The sequence below is a fragment of the Syngnathus floridae genome, chromosome 12 (assembly GCF_059516105.1).
Source record: "Syngnathus floridae isolate MCC-2025c chromosome 12, RoL_Sflo_1.0, whole genome shotgun sequence".
Taxonomy (NCBI): Eukaryota; Metazoa; Chordata; class Actinopteri; order Syngnathiformes; family Syngnathidae; genus Syngnathus; species Syngnathus floridae.
Window position 1 is genome coordinate 12,994,440 of NC_142424.1, and position 21,606 is coordinate 13,016,045.

The 21,606-nt window shown below is 43.5% G+C and overlaps 1 protein-coding gene across 3 annotated transcripts in view; it reads left to right on the forward strand.

Annotated features, from left to right (window-relative positions):
- Positions 1 to 4,322: 4,322 nt before the first annotated feature.
- Positions 4,323 to 21,606, forward strand: part of slc12a2 (solute carrier family 12 member 2) — a 106,273-nt gene continuing 88,989 nt past the window's right edge. For 2 of the 3 annotated variants that reach the window (XR_015861812.1, XM_088392510.1), the window contains exon 1: positions 4,324 to 5,337. Coding sequence is in view for 2 of the 3 variants with exons in the window: in XM_088392510.1 (XP_088248636.1) it covers positions 4,762 to 5,337 (576 nt within the window). In the remaining variant the exon portion in view is untranslated. Of the gene's footprint in view, positions 5,338 to 21,606 lie in introns of all 3 variants that reach the window. The other variant, XM_088392511.1, reaches the window with a different exon arrangement.

Here is a 21,606-nt window from a genome sequence, read left to right on the forward strand (position 1 = left end):
GTCTTTGACTTTTTTTAACCGTCACTGTCCATCCATCCATCCATCCATCCATCCATCCATCCATCCATCCATCCATCCATCCATCCATCCATCCATCCATCCATCCATCCATCCATCCATCCATCCATCCATCCATCCATCCATCCATCCATCCATCCATCTTCTTCCGCTTATCTGGGGTCGGGTCGCGGGGGCAGCAGCTTTAGGAGGGACTCACAGACTTCCCTCTCCCCAGCCACTTCATCCAGCTCATCCCGGCCTTCCCAGGCCAGCTGAGAGACATAGTCTCTCCAGTGCGTTCTGGGTCGTCCCCGGGGTCTCCTACCAGTGGGACATGCCCAGAACACCTCCCCAGGGAGGCGTCCAGGAGGCATCCTGATGAGATGCCCGCGCCACCTCATCTGGCTCCTCTCAACGTGGAGGAGTAGCACTCTCCGAGTCTCTCCTGGATGACTGAGCTTCTCACCCTATCTCTAAGGGAGAGCCCGGACATCCTGTGGAGAAAACTCATTTCGGCCGCTTGTATCCGGGATCTCGTTCTTTTGGTCACGACCCATAGCTCGTGACCATAGGTGAGGGTAGGAGCGTAAATCGACCGATAAATTGAGAGTTTTGCGTTTTGGCTCAGCGCTCTCTTTACCACGACGGACCGGTACAGAGTCCGCATTACTGCCGACGCTGCACCGATCCGCCTGTCGATCTCGCGCTCCATCCTCCCCTCACTCGTGAACAAGACCCCAAGATACTTGAACTCCTTCGCTTGGGGCAGGATCTCATCCCCGATCCGGAGAGGCCATTCCACCCTTTTCCGACCGAGGACCATGGTCTCGGATTTGGAGGTGCTGATCCTCATCCCGACCGCTTCACACTCGGCTTCGAACCGCTCCAGTGAGAGTTGGAGATCACGGCTTGAAGAAGCCAACAGCACCACGTCGTCTGCAAAAAGCAGAGACGCGATGCTGAGGTCCCCAAACCGGACCCCCTCAACGCCTCGGCTGCGCCTAGAAATTCTGTCCATAAAGATTATGAACAGAATCGGTGACAAAGGGCAGCCTTGGCGGAGTCCAACCCTCACTGGGAATGAATCCGTCATCGGTGATACAGGGACCGAACCGCCCTTATCAGTTGGCTCGGCACCCTGTACTCCCGAAGCACCCTCCACAGAACCTCCCGAGGGACTCCATCGAACGCCTTCTCCAAGTCCACAAAACACATGTGGACTGGTTGGGCGAACTCCCATGCACCCTCGAGGATCCTGCCGAGGGTGTAGAGCTGGTCCACTGTTCCACGGCCAGGATGAAAGCCACACTGCTCCTCCTGAATCCGAGGTTCGATCTCCCGACGGACTCTCCTCTCCAGCACCCCTGAATAGACCTTACCGGAGAGGCTGAGGAGTGTGATTCCCCTGTAATTGGAACACACCCTCCGGTCCCCCTTCTTCAAGAGGGGAACCACCACCCCAGTCTGCCAATCCAGAGGCACTGTCCCTGATGTCCACGCAATGTTGTAGAGGCGTGTCAGCCATGACAGCCCCACAACATCCAGAGCCTTTAAGAACTCCGGGCGGATCTCATCCACCCCCGGAGCCTTGACACCGAGGAGTTTTTTAACTACCTCAGTGACTTCGACCCCAGAGATTGGAGAGTCTGCCTCAGAGTCTCCAGGCCCTGCTTCCACAATGGAAGGCGTGTAGGTGGAATTGAGGAGGTCTTTGAAGTATTTTCCCCACCGACTCACGACGTCCCGAGTCGAGGTCAGCAGCACGCCATCCCCACTGTAAACAGTATTGACGTTGCACTGCTTCCCCCTCCTGAGACGCCGGATGGTGGACCAGAATTTCCTCGAAGCCGTCCGGAAGTCACTCTCCATGGCCTCGCCAAAGTCCTACCACGCCCGGGTTTTTGCCTCAGCAACCGCCGAAGCCGTGTTCCACTTGGCCATCCGGTACCTGTCAGCTGCCTCCGGAGTCCCGCAGGCCAAAACGGCCCGATAGGACTCCTTCTTCAGCTTGACGGCATCCCTTACCGCCGGTGTCCACCAGCGGGTTCGGGGATTGCCGCCACGACAGGCACCAACGACCTTACAGCCACAGCTCCGGTCGGCCGCCTCAACAATGGAGGTGCGGAACATGGTCCACTCGGACTCAATGTCCCCCGCCTCCCCCGGGACGTGGGAAAAGCCCTGCCGGAGGTGGGAGTTGAAGCTCTTCCTGACAGAGGATTCTGCCAGACGTTCCCAGCAGACCCTCACAGAGTGTTTGGGTCTGCCAGGTCGGACCAGCATCTTCCCCTACTATCGGAGCCAACCCACCACCAGGTGGTGATCAGTTGACAGCTCTGTCTCTCTCTTCGCCCGAGTGTCCAAAACATGCGGCTGCAAATCCGATGACACAACTACAAAGTTGATCATCGAACTGCGGCCTAGGGTGTCCTGGTGCCAAGTGTACACATGGACACCCTTATGTTTGAACGTGGTGTTCATTATAGAAAATCCGTGTCGAGCACAGAAGTCCAATAATAGAACACCGCTCGGGTTCAGATCGGGGGGCCGTTCCTCCCAGTCACGCCCTTCCAGGTCTCACTGTCATTGCCCATGTGAGCATTGAAGTCACCAAGTAGGACAATGGAGTCCCCAGAAGGAGCACTCTCCAGCACTTCCTCCAGGGACCCCAAGAAGGGTGGGTACTCTGAGCTGTTGTTTGGTGCATAGACACAAACAACAGTCAGGACCCGTCCCCCCACCCAAAGGCGGAGCAAGGCTACCCTCTCGTTCACCAGGGTGAACCCCAATGTGCAGGCGCCCAGCTGGGGGGCAATAAGTATACCCACCCCTGCTCGACGCCTCTCACCGTGGGCAACTCCAGAGTGGAAAAGAGTCCAGCCCCTCTCGAGAGGGCTAGTACCAGAACCCAAACTTTGTGTGGAGGCTAGTCCGACTACGTCTAGTCTGAACTTTTCTGCCTCGCACACCAGTTCGGGCTCCTTTCCAGCCAGATAGGTGACATTGCATGTCCCAAGAGCCAGCTTCTGCAGCCGGGGATCGGACCGCCAAGGTCCCTGCCTTTGGCCGCCGCCCAGCTCACAATGCACCCGACCCCTTTGTTCCCTGCCACAGGTGGTGAGCCCATGGAAAGGGGGACCCACGTTTCCTTTTCGGGCTGTGCCCGGCCGGGCCCCATGGGCGAAGGCCTGGCCACCAGACGCTCGCCTTCGAGCCCCACGCCAGGCTCCAGAGGGGGGCCCCGGTGACCCGCGTCCGGGCGTCACTGTTCAGGAACTGTTTATCAATTTGTGTTTCAATTGACTAATTTCACTGTTTTTGTGTAGTCCCATTGCTATATGTGAAGCGCTTTGTTACAGATGCACCTGTTGTAAAATATGCTATATAAAGTTGTATTGTACTTTACTAATGTTCATTTCGTGTGCTTAAATGAGCGCTGGGAATGTATTCCATTTGTGCAGATTGCAAACCTATCCTCTTTCTGATTAAGGGTGTTGTGCAGGTCTTTTTGTACCATATAGTACCATGCTCTTGTAAGGAAATTTCCTATTTCTTCATACAATATTTCACCAGCGGCTTCCTGATCGTACTGTGTGCTGAAACCAAGAGCTTCTGAAATACAACTCAGTTGATGCTACTATGAATATTATTCGAGTTGGTTGGAGCCGATGGTGTGTGACTTGAACTGTGAAGTGGATCTAAATGGGACAAGAGAACTGAACCATCCTCCCTTAATCCCTCTATTTGTCAATGGACACGACAGCAGATAGTTTACCTTTCAAATGTATGTGATGTGTTCTGTTGTATTTTATGTTACATGTAAAACGCTTTGTTACGACTAAAGCTGTTGTGAAAGTCTTATATAAATAATTATATGCATTGTATTGTCTTGTGTTGTATATGTCAATTAGAGCCTGCTTGAGGCAAAAGAGAACCATGTGACAGGACATTCCTTTTTCTAACAATTTAAACATATACACACATATGAGTTGCAAAGTGCTCTGCCAGTTTCTGCTTTCATTGTTTTGCAGCATTTCTAATTCCCCCTATCTATTAAAACAAATAAAGAAAAAAAAAGTAAAACATTGCACTGCAATTGTCCTGACGCTTTTTTCTAATCATATTTTTCTCCATGATAAAACACTTAACTATAAAAAATAGAAACTAAATAAACAGTATAATGAAGAATTTTATGGGTCATACTAATGCGTCACTAGTAGAAATAAATTAAAACGTGTCTGTTTCCATTGTGGCGCTCACGTAGTACCCCACCCCCTCCCTTGCGGGCCTGTAAAACGAGACGTGAACGTTCACGTCTCGCGAGGTCACGCGTCACAGGAGCCCACCCTTCCTTCAATGATGCCGACCGTCTGCAGTGTATATATTACTGGCGAGGGAGCCGCTAGGAAGCTAGGAGGAGTTGCGGCAAGGTCGGCAACAGCATCCTGCCCTGAATTACAGGAAGACGCTAGCTCGACGGACTGAAGTTTGGTGGGAGACAAAGAAAATTACAGCCTTTTGATATTTACGGCTGCGGAAGAACAAGTCTTTAGGTGGCTTGAAAGTTTCCATCTTGTTTTGCACAAACGTGGAATTGTCTGTTGTTCCCGCGGTCCATACGGCTTTCCAAGCGCGTTTCGCTAAAGAGTTCAGAGAACGGCACAGTGCTGCTTGTCGTGGACCAACTTGCTCTCGATTGGTTTGTGGGCCTAACGTGCTTTCTCATCTACGGTTTTCCCGTTAGTTTGCGTTGAGTGTACCATGTCGGCGCCATCAACCACAGCTCCCGCTCCAGGAGAGAACGCCCCGGTGGAGAATGAATTTTTAGCGCCTGACGCGGGGCAGAAGCCGCCTGGTCCGACGCCTAGTCAGAGTCGTTTCCAGGTGGATCTTGTGGCTGAGGCTGCTGCTGCAGCCGTAGATGAGTCGCCGAGTTCTGAAGCTTCCAACACTGTCCCATCCGGCTACAAGGCCACTGTTGATGCTCCTCCCGAATACCCGGGGACAAGCGGCGAGGAAGCTAAAGGACGCTTTCGGGTGGTGAACTTTATAGACCCAAGCGGGGCTGGGAGTCCGGTTTCTCCAGAGGCAGCGCCTGTCGACGGGATGCAGAATGGGGACACTGTGATGAGCGAGACTAGTTTACATTCATCCACTGGCGGCGGCCAGCATCACTATCACTATGACACCCACACGAACACCTATTACCTGAGGACCTTTGGCCATAATACCATCGATGCCGTGCCCAACATCGATTTCTACCGCCATACAGCCGCACCGTTGGGGGAGAAGCTTATCAGACCCACCCTGTCAGAGTTACACGACGAACTGGACAAGGTAAGACAGCACATGGGCTTTCTGATTACAGAACGCAACAATCAACACGATGCCCAGCGTCTGTTATTCGAATCGCCCTTCTGGGTTTTAACCAATATGCTGTACTTCTGGATGCGTGATGTGATAGTCGACCATTTTAATGTTAAAAGAGAGGAATGTCTACATTAATGTGATATTTAACACGTACCACAAGAAATCTTAAAATGCATTATTATGTAAGTGGAAAAAGAAGTGGGCTCAATGTATGCTTAGTTTAATTGTTACAACTTATAACTTACATATAATGCACAATATTGGAAAAAACACACCGTATTGTTGTTGATAGCAATAGCAATATCGATAAAATGATGTTGATTTTGGGATATTTAATATGGACAGAATGAAATTAAATTTTTATTATCTAACTAAAAGAATTACATCGTTTTCATGTGGTAAAATAAGCAAGGTTGCTGTGTTCATAGCAAGTTAATCGTGATTACCCTACATAATGATTGACTCTTGGATGGCGCTGATGGTGAAATTCAGACAAAAGCATACAATTCCATACGATATACGTACAGCAATCCCTCGTTTATCGTGGATAATTTGTTCCAAAAACCAGCCGCGATAAGTGAAATCCATGAAGTACCGTCACCAACAATAAGTACTGGGCAGGCTAACGAGTTAGCGGAAAGATGCTAATTCTGCAACAGAGAAAAATACAGCACCTAAGTAAACGCTCAACTTCTGACGTCACACAACACTAGTAGACGGCACACATGACATAATCAACTGCGCGTAACGGTTCTGCTATATTAAATAATAGAGGTGGGGGAAATTTCCGATTCTTAGATTAATCGCGATTCGGCCGTGGAAGATTCGAGAACGATTCGCAATTCACCGATTCACCGACTTGGCCGTCCCGGCACTCTACAAGCAGACTAAAGCAGAAATAACATCATCGCTGTTGAATGCAGACCGAGTCGCCGTAACGTGATGTGTGGACGTCTGTAGCCACCGAGTCATTTGTTACTCTAACTGTGCATTTCATAACCGATGAGTGGGAGCTGAAAGCACACGTGCTTCAAACAAGAGCAATGCATGAAAGCCACATTCAGCGAGACAAAAAGAAACGTGGAACAAGGGCATCATATACATACCGTAATTTCCGGTGTATAAGCCGCGACTTTTTTTCAAAATTTTGAACCCCGCGGCTTATAGCCAGGCGCGGCTTATATACGATTTTTTTCATGATTTTTGTGATGACTTGATCACTTTTACACTTAACACTATTATATACAGTAAAAGCTTCAAAACAAACTGACAAATAACTCGTTTTCAAATCAGACGAGTAAAAACTGGTCAAATATTTTTAAAAAAGATATTAAAAGTGAAGACAATTTGCAATTCTAGTAATGACACACGAATTTGATGCACAATTTGTCTTCGCGGGCCACATAGAATGATGTGGCGGGCCGTATCTGGCCCCCGGGCCTTGAGTTTGACACCTGTGCTCTAAACCCTTTCTCTTACGCTGCCATGTGACTCAGAGATTACACAAAGCAGTGGCGCTGTTTGGACCATCTGCATTGTATTAAAACCCAATCAATCAGCATTTAAATTCAATTCTTCTGACATTTTGCTCACCAAAAACAAGTTGTAATGAATGTGAACTTTTAATGCATTTTATTCAGAAGGTTACTATGAACCTTAAACGGCGGCGCGGCGTACTTATGGATTTTTACGGCCTACGGCCTCGAGGGGGCGCTCTAGCAGGAAGCAAGTGCAAGACAGACGAAGAAGAGATAATGCGCCGAAGAAGACGTGCTAGTTTCTGTTTACAACATTTCGCGCATCACGCAGAACACGATCAAGACGGACATTACTGAAAGGAAGCTTTTATACACAAACAGTCATTATGGGGGACAAAAGAAATGCATATGATGCCGTTTTTAAGCTAAAGGCAGTCGATGTTGATGACATTATGTTGCGGCACCCTTTTCTTTATTTCGTGGTTGCGTCTACTCTGGAGCTATACATGTCGCTCGCTAGTGTAATGTAATTTAGCGCTTCGTGCATGAATAAGATTAGCATGAACAGACCCTCATCATGGAAAATGCTAGAAGAAATGGATAAAAACAACGATGAAAGAGATACTGAGAAAGTGTGTGGCGAAGGATATCTAACGCTATTCCAATCGGAAATTGAGGAGGAAGACTTGGATGGTTTCAGTGCACATGAGGAAGATGAAGACGGCTCTTTTTTTAACTTTCACTAGTATGTTTTTTTAACCAGCCCTGTTAGTGCTGTGCTACCGTGTTGCTGCTGTGTTACCGCCGCGTCTCAGTGACTTTTACCGGTATGTTTTATTTAATCAAACCCTATTAGTGCTGTGTTACTTCCGTGTTGCTGCGGTATTACTGCCGCGTCACAGGCAGTGTTTCAAAAGAAATGTTAAGGTATGTTATTAAAACTTTAAAAAAGCTTTCTGTGTCCAGTATTTCTTTGTTAATAACTCGCATGCACACTTCCGTGATGCTGCGGTACTACTGCTGCGTCACAGGCAATGTTTAGAAAGACATGTTAAAGTATGTTATTAAAACTTTTTCTGTGTACTGTCTTTCGTTGTAAAAAACGTGTGTGCACGTGCGGCTTATAGTCCGGTGCGGCTTATGTAAGAAAAAATTAAAATATTCCCGAATTCTATTATACACCGGAAATTACGGTAAATTAAAAATGAATCAATAATCGTTTTATAATCGAATCGTAGCCTCTGAATCGTAATCGAATCATGAGGTGCCTCAAGATTCCCACCCCTACTAAATAACCATAAATGAAATACTCTCGGCAACACCAAACAAGTCATCGAGACAACAAAATATATTTGCTGGCAACCGTTCGGCGACGTGCTGCTGCGTAACGGCTGCAGTCATGCGTGTACGCTGCTCGTACGATGTGAGGCAAACTTAAAGGATTGTGCCGGAGCTGTGGATCAATCGGCGCGCACATGAAGCAAACCGCGATCGGACAAACGGCACAACAGTGGACAGTAGTAACAACTAGAAAATGCAATTTCTGGAGAAATTGCGTGTGAAGGCGAAGACTTTGAATAACGTCTTGGGGAATGCTGCCGAATGATGTTGAAACGAGTTGAATTACTTGAGAAATGTAGAAAATGGAAGTGTAAAACAAAATTTTGGAGAATTGTGGTGAATTTCAAAATTGAATTTTTAATTTCTGGTAAGTGGGACGTTGTGGAATAGGTAGGAAAGTTATGAACAGTTGAAAGTTGGAATGGGTTGAATCGGTTGAAAAATGTAGAAATTAGAGTTGAAAAATGAAATTTTGGAGAATTTGGCGTGAATTTCAAAATTGAAAATTTAGAATTTTTGGTAAGTGGAAAGTTGTGGAATAGGTAGGAAAATGTTGAACAGTTGAAAGTTGGAACGGGTTGAATCGGTTAAAAAATGTAGAAGTTAGAGCAAATGTTGAATCCCCATAGAGAATGAATGGGAATTTAAAAAAAATAAATTACGACAAAAATGTTTGAAATTTGAAACGAAACGAAAACTATGGGTTCAAGAGGTTTGCTTTGGAGTTCAAAAGTTTAAATGGTTTGAATCGGACAAAAATTGTAAAAGTTAGAGCAAATGTTAAATTTAGGTCACTTCTGGTTTCATTTAGGGCACTTCTTGTTGAAATAAGGTCACTTCCGTTTAATTTAGGGCACTTTCGGTTTAGCTTAGGTCACTTCTGGTTTATTTGGGGTCACTTCCGGTTTCTAAAGGTCACCTCTGGTTTACCTGAGGTCACTTCCGGTTTATTTGGGGTCACTTCCGGTTTGATTTGGAGCAGTTCCAGTTCATTCTGGCTTCATTGGGGGCACTTCAGGGTCAATCCAAGATGGCTGCCACACTGGAAGTGGGGGTCAAGGGTTGAATTGTGTAAGTATAGTGGAAGTGGGGTTGAAGGGGGTGAATATGGTAAGCATAAGGTGAACAAAATGAATAAAGTTGGAATGGGTTGAATCGGTTGAAAAATGTAGAAATTAGAAGTGAAAAATGAAATTTTGTGAAATTTCGCAAAATTCTGTGCAAATATAAAACGTGAAATTTTTTAATTCGGCAATTTTGGGAATGTCCCCAATGTGATTTGAATGTGCTGAATGATGTGAATTTCAAACTGGAAGGATGTAAATGCTTTGCAATGGGTTTAATCGGTTGAAAAATTTAGAAATAAGTGAAAAATGTGGAATTTTTTGGTAAATGGTGTGGAATAGGTTCAAGATTCAAGAATTTTTGTTCGCCATGTTTGGGCGTGCCAAACAAGGAATTTGACTTCGGTACATCACAGCCTCTGTTCAACATTTAGGTGACTAACAACACTCAGGATGTGTGAAAAATGACAAATATTCTCAGGCATTCCCTGATCTTAAACTCCCAGGATGGCAAGGAAAAACTCAAAACTCCAACTAGGGGAAATGAGAAACCTTGAGAAGAGACCACAGATGGGAGGATCCCTCTTCCAGGATGACCAGGCTGCAATGGATGCAGAGAGGACACATAGTACAAATAGTGTAGACAATTCAAAACGGGTGTGGGGAGCAGGATGTTATTGCACAGCAGTGACTCTGAGACTCTAAGAGTGGTGTGAGTTCATCAGAGCAACAGCCTGGGGGAAGAAGCTGTCTCTGTGTCTGCTGGTTTTGGCGTACAGAGCTCAATAACGCCGTCCGGAGGGGAGTAGTTAAAACCGACTGCAACCTGGGTGAGAGGGGTCTGTAGAGATGTTACTTGCACAGTTCCTGGTCCTAGACAGGTACAAGTCTTGGATAGATGGAAGGTTGATCCCAATTATCTTTTCTGCAGTCCTGATTGTCCATTGCAGTCTGTGCTTGTCTTGTTTGGAGGCTGATCCAAACCAGACAGTGATGGAGGTGCAGATGATAACTGGATGATGGCAGTGTAGAAGACAGCGGCAGGTTGAACTGCTTGAGCTGTCTCAGGAAGTACAGCCTCTGCTGGGCCTTCTTCTCCGGAAGAGTCTATGTGGCCGGTCCATTTCAGGACCCGAGAGATTGTGGTTCCCAGGAACGTGAAGGTGTCTGTGGAAAGAATAGTATTACTGCGGATAGTGAAGGGTGAAAGTGGTGAAGGGTCTCGCCTGAAGTCCACTGTCATCTCCACTGTCTTGAGCAGGTTCAACTCCAGGTGGTTTCGGCTGCACCAGTGGACCAGCCGCTCCACCTCCTGTCTGTACGCAGTCTCATCACCGTCCCCAATCAGTCAGATGTGAGTGGTGTCGTCTGCATACTTCAGGAGCTTCACAGGAGAGTCACCTGAGGAGAAATCGTTGGTGTAGAGCAGGGGTCACCAACCTTTCTTAAACCGAGAGCTACTTCCTCGGTACTGATTAAGGCAAAAGGCTACCAGTTTGACACACACTTCTGAAATTTGGCTTTCACTATGTTTTGTTATTGTCATTTCCAGTTCACATGTGTGATTTTAACAAGAATAGCAAAAATAGTCAAACCTTGGTTTTTGACCACAATCCGTTCCAGAAGGCGGTTCAAGAAGCGAATCGGTCAAATTCCGAATCTATTTTTCCCATTACAAATAATGGAAATTTTTTTAATCCATTTCAAGACAAAAAGCCACACCTTTTTTAAGCATTTTATCATTTGCGCACATTTGTCTGATGGCGCAACTGCAGCGCACCGCCGAAAGCGCTACCGTAGCGCGTCGCCCACCGCGCAACTGCACAGCGCTGGTCGCATTATTGTAACAGAGCCGTCGCTAAAATTTAGAAAATATTTTTAAAGTCCTGATGTACTTTCCAAAATTTAAATGGACCTCAGTGCGCAGGGAGCTTAATTTGGTCCGATCGCGCAACCGCAGCGCGCTGGGTGCTCACGGTTGCATTGCTTTAAGAGCGTCTTTGTGTTTTAGGATGGCTTTATTGCTCCCACTTGCTTTCTTTGGAGGCATGATTAGGGGTTAATACAAGCCTCAAAGTGACAGATGTCAGAGCGACAGGTCTATAGTCATTCAAACCTGTGATGGCGGGCTTCTTGGCTTCTTGGTGGAGCTCTTGAAGCACGAGGGCACCTCACACAGCTCCAGGGAACGGTTGAAGATCCGTTCAAAGGTGGGTGCCAGTTGTTCAGCACAGACTTTCAAGCAGGAAGGTGACACGCCGTCCGGGCCTGGTGCCTTCCTGATCTTTTGTCTCCGGAACATCTGGCGCACTCAAGGGCGTGGCCTCTGCAAGGGAGAGAGTAGGTGACAACTGTGATGGAGGTATGGACAGAGCGGTTGTGGGGGGAGGTGAGTATGTTGATTGTGCTGCAGGAGGTCCCGTTGTGTGGGAGGACCGATCAAACCTGCAGTAGAACCTGTTTAGCTGGTTTGCAAGCCTTGGGCTCTCCACAGGACGGGGGATTCGTTTCTTGCAGCCCGTGATGCTCCGCAGACCTTTCCACCCTGTTGAGGGATCAGGATTGGCAGAGAGGTATCTCTCCAGGCTCTCCCCGTAACACCTCCTGGCTTTCCTGACCTCTCGGTTCAGTGTGTTGCTAGTCTGCTTGAACAGGTCCCGGTCGCTGCTCCTGTAGGCCTCCTCGTTGACTTTGCGCAGCCTCCTGAGTAGAGAATCACCGATCCGGCTTTTTTAGTTTCGATACCGATACCGATGCCGTGGCTTTGCGTATCGGTCGATACCCGATACCGATCCGATATTATGGTTGATTTAACAAGCTACATACCTCTACATGTGGAAAAATAAAAGATAGCATCGGGACAAGAGAATAAAGAAGTGACTTGGTCAAATACAGTAATCAAGCATAATAATGTTCGCACACTTTCTCATACATTTCTGACAGTGCGGTCTCAGAAAAATACTTGCGCGATGGCAAATTGTACCGTGGCTCCCGGTGCTCAAGTAAACGTCGGAAGCCCTCGTTTTTAACAACACTCATCGGTTGTCCATCCAAAACCATGAATTCCAGCACTTTCTCAGTAATTCTCATAGCTTTTGCGCGATTGCCTGAGGATTTCTCCCGTCTTTGCAGTACATCTGCTAACGTTAACTGCCGTCTAGTTCCGCCTCCTGCTCCCTTAGATCTGCTCAACTGCTGGAACTCCTGGTGCTCCGTTGCGTTGTGTTTCTGGAGTTGCTTAATTAAATTGGTAGTACTATAATTGGTAGTACTACCACCATCTCTGGCAACATTAGCTTTGCAGACATTACAAACTGCCGTCGAGCTAGTTGGCGTGTTCAGTTTAAATTACCTCCACACAGCTGACTCTTTCGTTCGCTCCATGTTTGCGTTTGTTTAGAAAACTCTCGTGGCATGCGGCACACGTGCTGCTGACCTATGACGTAGCCCGCGTCCCAATAGATTAAGGAAAGGATCGGCTCACAGATCGGCTGCATTTTCCGATACCCGATACATCTATTTTGTTGATATCAGGGCCGATATTCTATCCAGATATCGGATCGGTGCATCTCTAGTCCGTACTTGGAAAAATAAAATGCAGTGCTAGCACTTCATCTCTGTGTTACAAGGGGCTGGTTCCCAACTTGTTGGTATCCAAGTCACACATGTACAGATACAAATGCTTCCTCTAAGAAACTTTGAATGCAGTTAGTTGGGTCTCGACCTATGAAGGAATTACTCGCGTCAAACCTGGAAACAAGTTGATTCTGTATTAAAGCAGGTCGAAAACTTGTGACATGTAGGATATGTGCTTTTAAAGCAGTCATTTTATCGTGTTCCTACAATATTTTTGGTCGTGGTTATTGTACCGTCAAGATCTAATATTTGCCCATGCCTCCTCCAGAACAAGAGGGTCAAACTTTCTCAAGAGTACCTGTATATATACTACAGCTAGCTATACAAGTTTGAATTTTAAGAATCATCTACTGTAGGGGTCACCAACCTTTCTTAAACCGAGAGCTAATTCCTGGGTACTGATTAAGGCAAAGGGCTACCAGTCTGACACACACTTCTGAAATAGCCAATTTGCTCAATTTGGCTTTCACTATGTGTTATTGTCATTTCCAGTTCACATGTAAGTGTGATTTTAACAAGAATAGCAAAAATACAGTCAAATCTTGATTTTTGACCACAATCCGTTCCAGAAGGCGGTTCTAGAAGCGAATCGGTCAAATTCCGAATCTATTTTTCCCATTACAAATAATAGAACATTTTTTAATCCGTTTCAAGACCAAAAAAAAAAAGTCGTCGTTTTTAAGCATTTTTTCATTTGCTCATATTTGGCCGATCGCGCAACTGCAGCGCACCGCGCTGGTCGCATTATTGTGACAGAGCCATCGTTGAAATTTAGAAAATATTTTTAAAGTCCTAATGTACTTTTCAAAATTTAAGTGGACCTCAGTGCGCAGGGAGCTTAATTTGGTCCGATCGTGCAACGTCTTTGTGTTTTAGGATGGCTTTACTGCTCCCAGTTGCTCGGTGTAAACCAAGGTTTGTCGTTGTTGTACGTGCAGAAGGTCTTAGTCTGCACACACAGATCCTCACAAAAACTGATGTATGATGTGGCAGTGTCAATGAGTTCACGCAAGTCTGAAATTGCAGCTTCAAAAACTCCCCAATCGGTGTGGTCAAAGCTGGCTTGGGGGTCCTGCCTTGACTCCACTGTCCACTTCCTCACAGTCCTCACCACAGGCTTAGAAGTTCTTAGTTTCTGCCTGTAGGCCGGGATCAGATGAACTAGACAGTGGTCCGAGAGTCCTAAAGTTGCACGAGCCACAGAGTGGAATGCATCCTTAATTATGGTGTAGCAGTGGTCCAGTGTCTGTGCCCCTCTGGTGGGACACGTTATGTGCTGTCTGTATCTGGGAAGTTCGTGTGTGAGGTTCGCCCTGTTAAGATCACCCAGATCAATGATTAGTGAATTTGGTAGAAGTTTCTCCATGTCTGTCACCTGGTCAGCCAGCATCTGCGTGGCTTCACTCGCACGTGCATATGGTGGAATGTAAACAGCCGCCATGACGATCGAGGAGAACTCCCGTGGTGAATAGAACGGCCGGCAGTTTATGAGAAGTGTTTATAGGAGAGGGCTGCAAGACTCTTTCAACACCATGACATCAGTACACCAACGTTCATTTATGTAGAAACAGAGACCACCTCCCTGTGATTCTGGGTTCTGCACGCAGTAGCCGAAACCCAGCTAACTCCACAGTGTGGTGGCGGGTGCGTCCGTTAAGCCACGTTTCAACAAAACCCAGAGCGGCGGATCTGCTGATGTCCGTGTTCCTTGAAGTGAGGAGCAGCAGTTCGTCCATCTTGTTCGCCAGGGCGCGGACATTCGCCAGATGAATTGATGGTAGGGCAGAACGGAACCCTCTCTGCCTCAGCTTTACGAGGGCTCCGGCTCGTTTTACCATGTCGTCTTCGTCGTGCTAGCTTGTATAGCACCGCCGCTCCGGCTAAAATCTCCGTCAAACAGTCTGGATAAGAGAGAACAGGAGAGAAAATACCAGAAGAGTGTGCGATGTTAAACAGCGCTTCTCTGGTAAAAGTGATCCGGGATGGACAGCAGAGGACACAGAAAACCCACAAAATAAGACAAAGAAACTCACCGTGGTGACCATCCGTGCCGCCATCATGACGTCAGGTAGGCAAAAGATGAACAGTTGAAAGTTGGAACGAGTTGAATCGGTTGAAAAATGTAGAAATTAGAAGTGATAAATGACATTTTGTGAAATTTTGCAAAATTTTGTACAAATTTTAAACGTGGAAACGTGAAATTTTTGAATTTGGCAATTTTGGGAATGTCCCCAATGTGATTTTAATGTGCTGAATGACGTGAATTTCAAAGTGGGAGGATGTAAATGCTTTGGAATGGGTTGAATCGGTTGAAAAATGTAGAAATAATAAGTGAAAAAGGAAATTGTGTGAAATTTTGCGCACATTTGAAACGTGAAAATGTGAAATTTTTCATAAGTGGGCAGGTGTGGAAGAGGTAGGCAAAAGATGAACAGTTGAAAGTTGGAACGAGTTGAATCGGTTGAAGTATGTAGAAATTAGAAGTGAAAAACGAAATGTTGTGAAATTTTTGAATTTGGCTGGTTTGGGAATGTCCCCAATGTGATTTGAATGTGTTGAATGATATGAATTTCAAACTGGAACAACGTAATTGTGAAATGTTGAATCTGCCATTAAGAATGAATGGGGAAAAATTTGTCGGAAATTTTTGAATTTTGTGAAAACGGACAGGAATAACAATAGTGTGAAGGTCTTCACCTTCACACTAATTAGAAAATGCAATTTCTTGAGAAATTGTGTGTGAAGGCAAAGACCATGAATTGGAATTTTAACAAAAATTGCACCAAAAATTTTTGAAATTTGTAACAAAACGAAAACTACAGGTTCAAGAGGTTCACTTTGGAGTTCAAAAGTTGAAACGGGTTGAATCGGACAAACATTTTAAAAGTTAGAGCAAATGTTTCGTTTAGGTCACTTCAGGTTTCATTTAGGGCACTTCTTGTTGAAATAAGGTCACTTCCGGTTTATTTTGGGCACTTCCGCTTTAATTTAGTGCACTTACGGTATAGCTGAGGTCGCTTCCGGTTTATCTGGGGTCACTTCCGGTTTATTTGGGTCACTTCTGGTTTGATTTGAGTCACTTCCGACTTGACTTCCAGTTCACTTCCTGGTAAAGGTGGGGCACTTCCGGTTCACTACCTGGTCATATTGGGTCACTATTGATTTTGGGGCCCTTCCTGTTTGTTTTGGGACACTTCCGGTTCACTTTGTGTTCATTTTGGGGCACTTCCGGGTCAATCCAAGATGGCCGCCACACTGTTGAAGTGGTGGTGAAGGGGTGAATTTGGTAAGCATAGTGGAAGTGGGGGTGAATATGGTAAGCATAAGGTGAACAAAGTGAATAAAGTTGGAATGGGTTGAATCGGTTGAAAAATGTAGAAATTAGAAGGGAAAAACCAAATTTTGGAGAATTTGCGTGAATTTCAAATTTGAAATTTTGGAATTTTCGGTGAATGGGAAGTTGTGGAATAGGTAGGCAAAAGATGAACAGTTGAAAGTTGGAATGGGTTGAACTGGTTGAAACATGTAGAAATTAGAGTAGAAAAACTGAATTTTGGAGAATTTGGTTGAATTAGGCGGCTCGGTGGCGCACTGGGTAGCACGTCCGCCTCACAGTTAGGAGGGTGCGGGTTCGATTCCACCTCCGGCCCTCCCTGTGTGGAGTTTGTATGTTCTCCCCGGGCCCGCGTGGGTTTTCTCCGGGCACTCCGGTTTCCTCCCACATTCCAAAAACATGCTTGGTAGGCCGATTGAAGACTCCAAATTGTCCCTAGGTGTGAGTGTGGGTGCGGATGGTTGTCTGTCTCTGTGTGCCCTGCGATTGGCTGGCAACCGGTTCAGGGTGTCACCCGCCTACCGCCCGATGACGGCTGGGATAGGCTCCAGCACGCCCGCGACCCCTGTGGGGACTAAGCGGTTCAGAAAATGGATGGATGGACGGATGGTTGAATTTCAAATTCGAAAATTTGGAATTTTCGATAAGTGGGAAGTTGTGGAATAGGTAGAAAAAAGATGAACAATTGAAAGTTGGAATGGGTTGAACGGTTGAAAAATGTAGAAATTAGAGTAGAAAAATGAAAATTTGGAGAATTTGGTTGAATTTCAAATTTGAAAATTTGGAATTTTTTGTAAGTGGGAAGTTGTGGAATAGGTAGGCAAAAGATGAACAGTTGAAAGTTGGATTGGGTTGAATCGGTTGAAAAATGTAGAAATTGGAGATGCAAAATGAAATTTTGTGAAATTTTGATTGATTGATTGATCAATTTTATTTCGAGCTTAAAAACAGAAAAAAATATCAGTAAAATATAAAAGGAAAAAGCAAAGGTAAAAGAAAACAGGACAATAACAAAATGTCCCAAGCAAGTCGCAAATAACTTAAACAACAACAATTAGGAGAGCTCGAAAAGTAGGAGGAAAAAGTTAAAGAACTTTTCAAATCCTACCCCATCTCTTTTATCTATTCATAATACAGATTTTTCTATACCTATGTACTTATATACCATAATTACATACCACACACATTACTACACTTATGTAATAATGCACAATAATCAGAACAATAATACCATGTGCTAATATTTAATAATCAGAATAATCAATAATAAACAATGATATAATCAATACATTATGATCAATACCATATAATCAATACAATAATCAATCATCTATATTTATAATAACACAGATGGGACTGTTTTATTATACCCATGCTACCCCTCTTCCCTGTATTTGGCCCAAATTGATAGTTTGTATTTATTTTTAAATTGGTTGGACATTGTTTCATTTCCGTGCTCAGGCTGTTCCATAGCTTCAGTCTGTAGATCGTTATGCAATGTTTTTTGATTGTGGTCCGGCAATTTCGTACGCTGAAGTTTATTGGCGCTCACAATTCGTAACCTTCTCTATCATGAAACCTTATCTGTAGTTGTTTTGGCAACAAATTATTTCTGGCTTTATACATAAATTGTGCTGTCATTAAATCTATAGTGTCTTGCAATTTGATTACTTTTGACTTTATGAATAATGGATTGGTATGTTCAATGTAACTGACTTTGTTGATAATTCTTGTGGCTCTTTTTTGAAGGATGAATAATGGCTCTAATGAATATTTGAATGTGTTGCCCCAGACCTCCGCAATTAATAAAGTACGGTGAAACCAGGGAACAGAGTGCGGATTGATTTGCTGTTTAGTGTCGGGCTTTAGGTATGACTGAAATGCTTTTAGAGATTTTTGTACAGATATATTTAATGTGAGGTTTCCAGCAGATTTCGTCATTTATTTTCACACCAAGAAATTTGATTTCAATGCGAACACCCTCTATCTATACTGCTGCCTTGCTGTCAATCTTTCTATTACCGAATATAATGAATTTTGTTTTGCTTAAGTTTAATGATAACTTATTTGTATTGAACCAAGATTTTATTTTGATGAATTCTGATTTGATATTATTCAAAAGCTGTTGCAAATTCTCACCTGTACCAAGGATGTTTGTGTCATCAGCAAACAGAATGAATTTGAGTAATTGAGTAGTTTTACATATGTCATTTAAGTACATGATAAACAGTTTTGGTCCCAACACTGACCCCTGTGACACACCACAAACAATGTTCAACCAGCTTGGCTGTACATCTTCTGTTTTTATGAATTGCTTCCTGTCTTTTAAATAACTTATGATCCAATGTAGTGCAGTACCTCTAATCCCATATTGTATTAATATATCATGGTTTATTGTATCAAATGCTTTTTTTTAAATCGATAAACACCCCCACTGCATATTTCTTTTTATCCATAGTTAGTTATTTCTTCTATTAATTCAATTACTGCATGTGATGTAGATCGGTTGCCTCTGAATCCATATTGATTGTCTGTAAGTAAACCATGTTTTTCTATAAAATTATCCAGCCTGCTGATGAAAACTTTTTCTAAGATTTTTGAGAATTGTGAGAGAATAGAGATGGGCCTGTAATTAGTGAAGGGGTGTTTGTCTCCAGTTTTGAACAGTGGAATGACCTTTGCTCTTTTCATATTGTTGGGAAATTGACCAGTTTGCAGTGACAAGTTGAAGATGTGTGTTAATGGTTTGGAGATTCCATGAATGACTGTTTTTACTGATTTCATGTCAATATCATTGAAATCAGTGGATGTCTTGTTTTTGCAGGAATGTACTATATCTATAATTTCTTTTTCTATTACAGGCTTCAGAAACATAGAATTTGTATTTCTATCTAATACGTAATTTGTCATTATCTATTCTTGATTGTCTAATTTCCTCAGCTAGTTTTGGTCCAATATTTACAAAAAAGTTATTAAATGTATTAGCAACTTCATTCTTATCATTTATGGTTTTAGCATTATATATAAAATACTGTGGGTAATTAATATGTCTAGATTTATTTCTAATTATGTTATTTAGAATATTCCATATACCTTTTATATTGTGCTTGTTATTTTCTAGTAAGTTATTATAATAGTCTTTCTTGCAATTCCTTAAGATATTAGTTAGCTTATTCTTATTCTTCTCATATTTTTCTTCTAATTCCTTACTTCTATGCTTTATGAATTCCCTATATAATGTATTTTTCTTTTTACAGGGATTCCGCAGACCCTTTGACATCCAGTGATTCTCATTGTACTTGTGTGTTTTACAGTATCGTTTAATTGGGCAATGTTTATCATATAATGACTTAAATACTTTTAATTTATCATATGCTTTGTTAGTATCAATTTCCCTATATATCGGATCCCAATTTTGTTGCAAAAGCTCATTTTTTAGCGCATTCATGGAGTCTTCCGTTTCAACCCTTCTGGAGAAATTGTGTGTGAAGGCGAGGACTATGAATGGGTATTTTAAAAAAAAAAAAATTGCCCCAAACATTTTTGAAATTTGGAACAAAATTAAAACTACAGGTTGTAAAGTTTCACTTTGGAGTTCAAAAGTTGAAACGGGTTGAATCGGACAAAAATTGTCAAAGTTAGAGCAAATGTTATATTTAGGTCACTTCTGGTTTAATTTAGGGTACTTCTTGTTGAAATAAGGTCACTTTCGGTTTATTTGGGATACTTCCGGTTTAATTTAGTGCACTTCCGGTTTAGCTGAGGTCACTTACGGCTTATTTGGGGTCACTTCTGGTTTAAATAAGTCACTTCCAGTTTATTTGGGTCACTGGTTTCATTTGGGACACTTCCGGTTTCGTTTAGGTCACTTCCGGTTTATTTGCTGCACTTCCGGTTTAATTTAAGGCACTTCCGGTTTAAAAAGCTCACTTCCGGTTTATTTGGGGCACTTCCTGTTTGGAGTCACTTCCAGTTTAGTTGAGGTCACTTCCAGTATATTTGGGCACTTCCGGTTTCATTTAGGTCACTTCCGGTTTATTTGCATCACGTACGGTTTAATTTAGGTCTCTTACGGTTTATTTGGGGCACTTTCGGTTTAAATTAGGCCACTTCCAGTTTATTTGGGGCACTTCCGGTTTTATTTATCTCTTCCGGTTTATTTGGGGTCACTTTCGGTTTAAAAAGGTCACATCTGGTTTATTTGGGGCATTCTCGGTTTAATTTAGGCCACTTCCGGTTTGATTTAGGGCACTTCCGGTTCACTTTGAGGTCATTTGGGGTCACTTCAGGGTCAATCCAAGATGGCCGCCACACTGTGGAAGTAGGGGTAAAAAGGTGAATTGGGTAAGCATAGTGGAAGTGGGGGTGAAGGAGATGAATATGGTAAGCATAAGGTGAACAAAGTAAATAAAGTTGGAATGGGTTACACCGGTTGAAAAATGTAGAAATTAGAGGGGAAAAACTAAATTTTGGAAAATTTAATGTGAATTTCAAAATTGAAAATTTTGAATTTTTGGTAAGTGTGAAGGTGTGGAATGGGTAGGCAAAAGATGAACAGTTGAAAGTTGGAACGAGTTGAATCGGTTGAAAAATGTAGAAATTAGTCAAAAATGAAATTTTGTGAAATTTTGCGAAATTTTAAACGTAAAAATGTGAAATTTTTGAATTTGACAATTTTGGGAATGTCCCCTATGTGATTTGAATGTGCTGAATGATGTGAATTTCAAACTGGAAGGATGTAAATGAGTTGGAATGGGTTGAATCGGTTGAAAAATGTAGAAATGAGAAGTGAAAAAGGAAATTTTGTGAAATTTTGAAAAAATTTAAACGTGGAAACGTGAAATTTTTTAATTTCGCAATTTTGGGAATGTCGAGAATCTTTCCGAATGTGATTTGAATGTGCTGAATGATGTGAATTTCAAACTGGAACGACGTAAATGTGAAATGTTGAATGTGCCATTAAGAATGAATGGGGAAAAATTTGCCGGAAATTTGTGAATTTTGTGAAAACAGAACATTTTTGGAATGAAAAAAAATGTAGGCAACAGTGTCATGAATATTTGGAATAAGTTAAAAGTGGAATGGAGTGAATCGGTTGAAGTATGTGGAACTAGTTAAGCGTCAAAAAAATGAGGGGATAAAATTGTTGAATAACAATAGTGCGAATGGTGAATAAAGTGAATGGTGGAGAATAATATATGGCCATCGCCTTCACACAATAAAGTGAATGGTGTAGAACAGGGGTGTCAAACTCATTTTTTTCGCGGGCCGCATTGTAGTCATAGCTTCTTTTGGAGGGCCATTATGACTGTCAACTCAAATAAATGTATGAGCACCTCGTATTATATACAGTAAAAGCTACACAAATAACTATATATATATA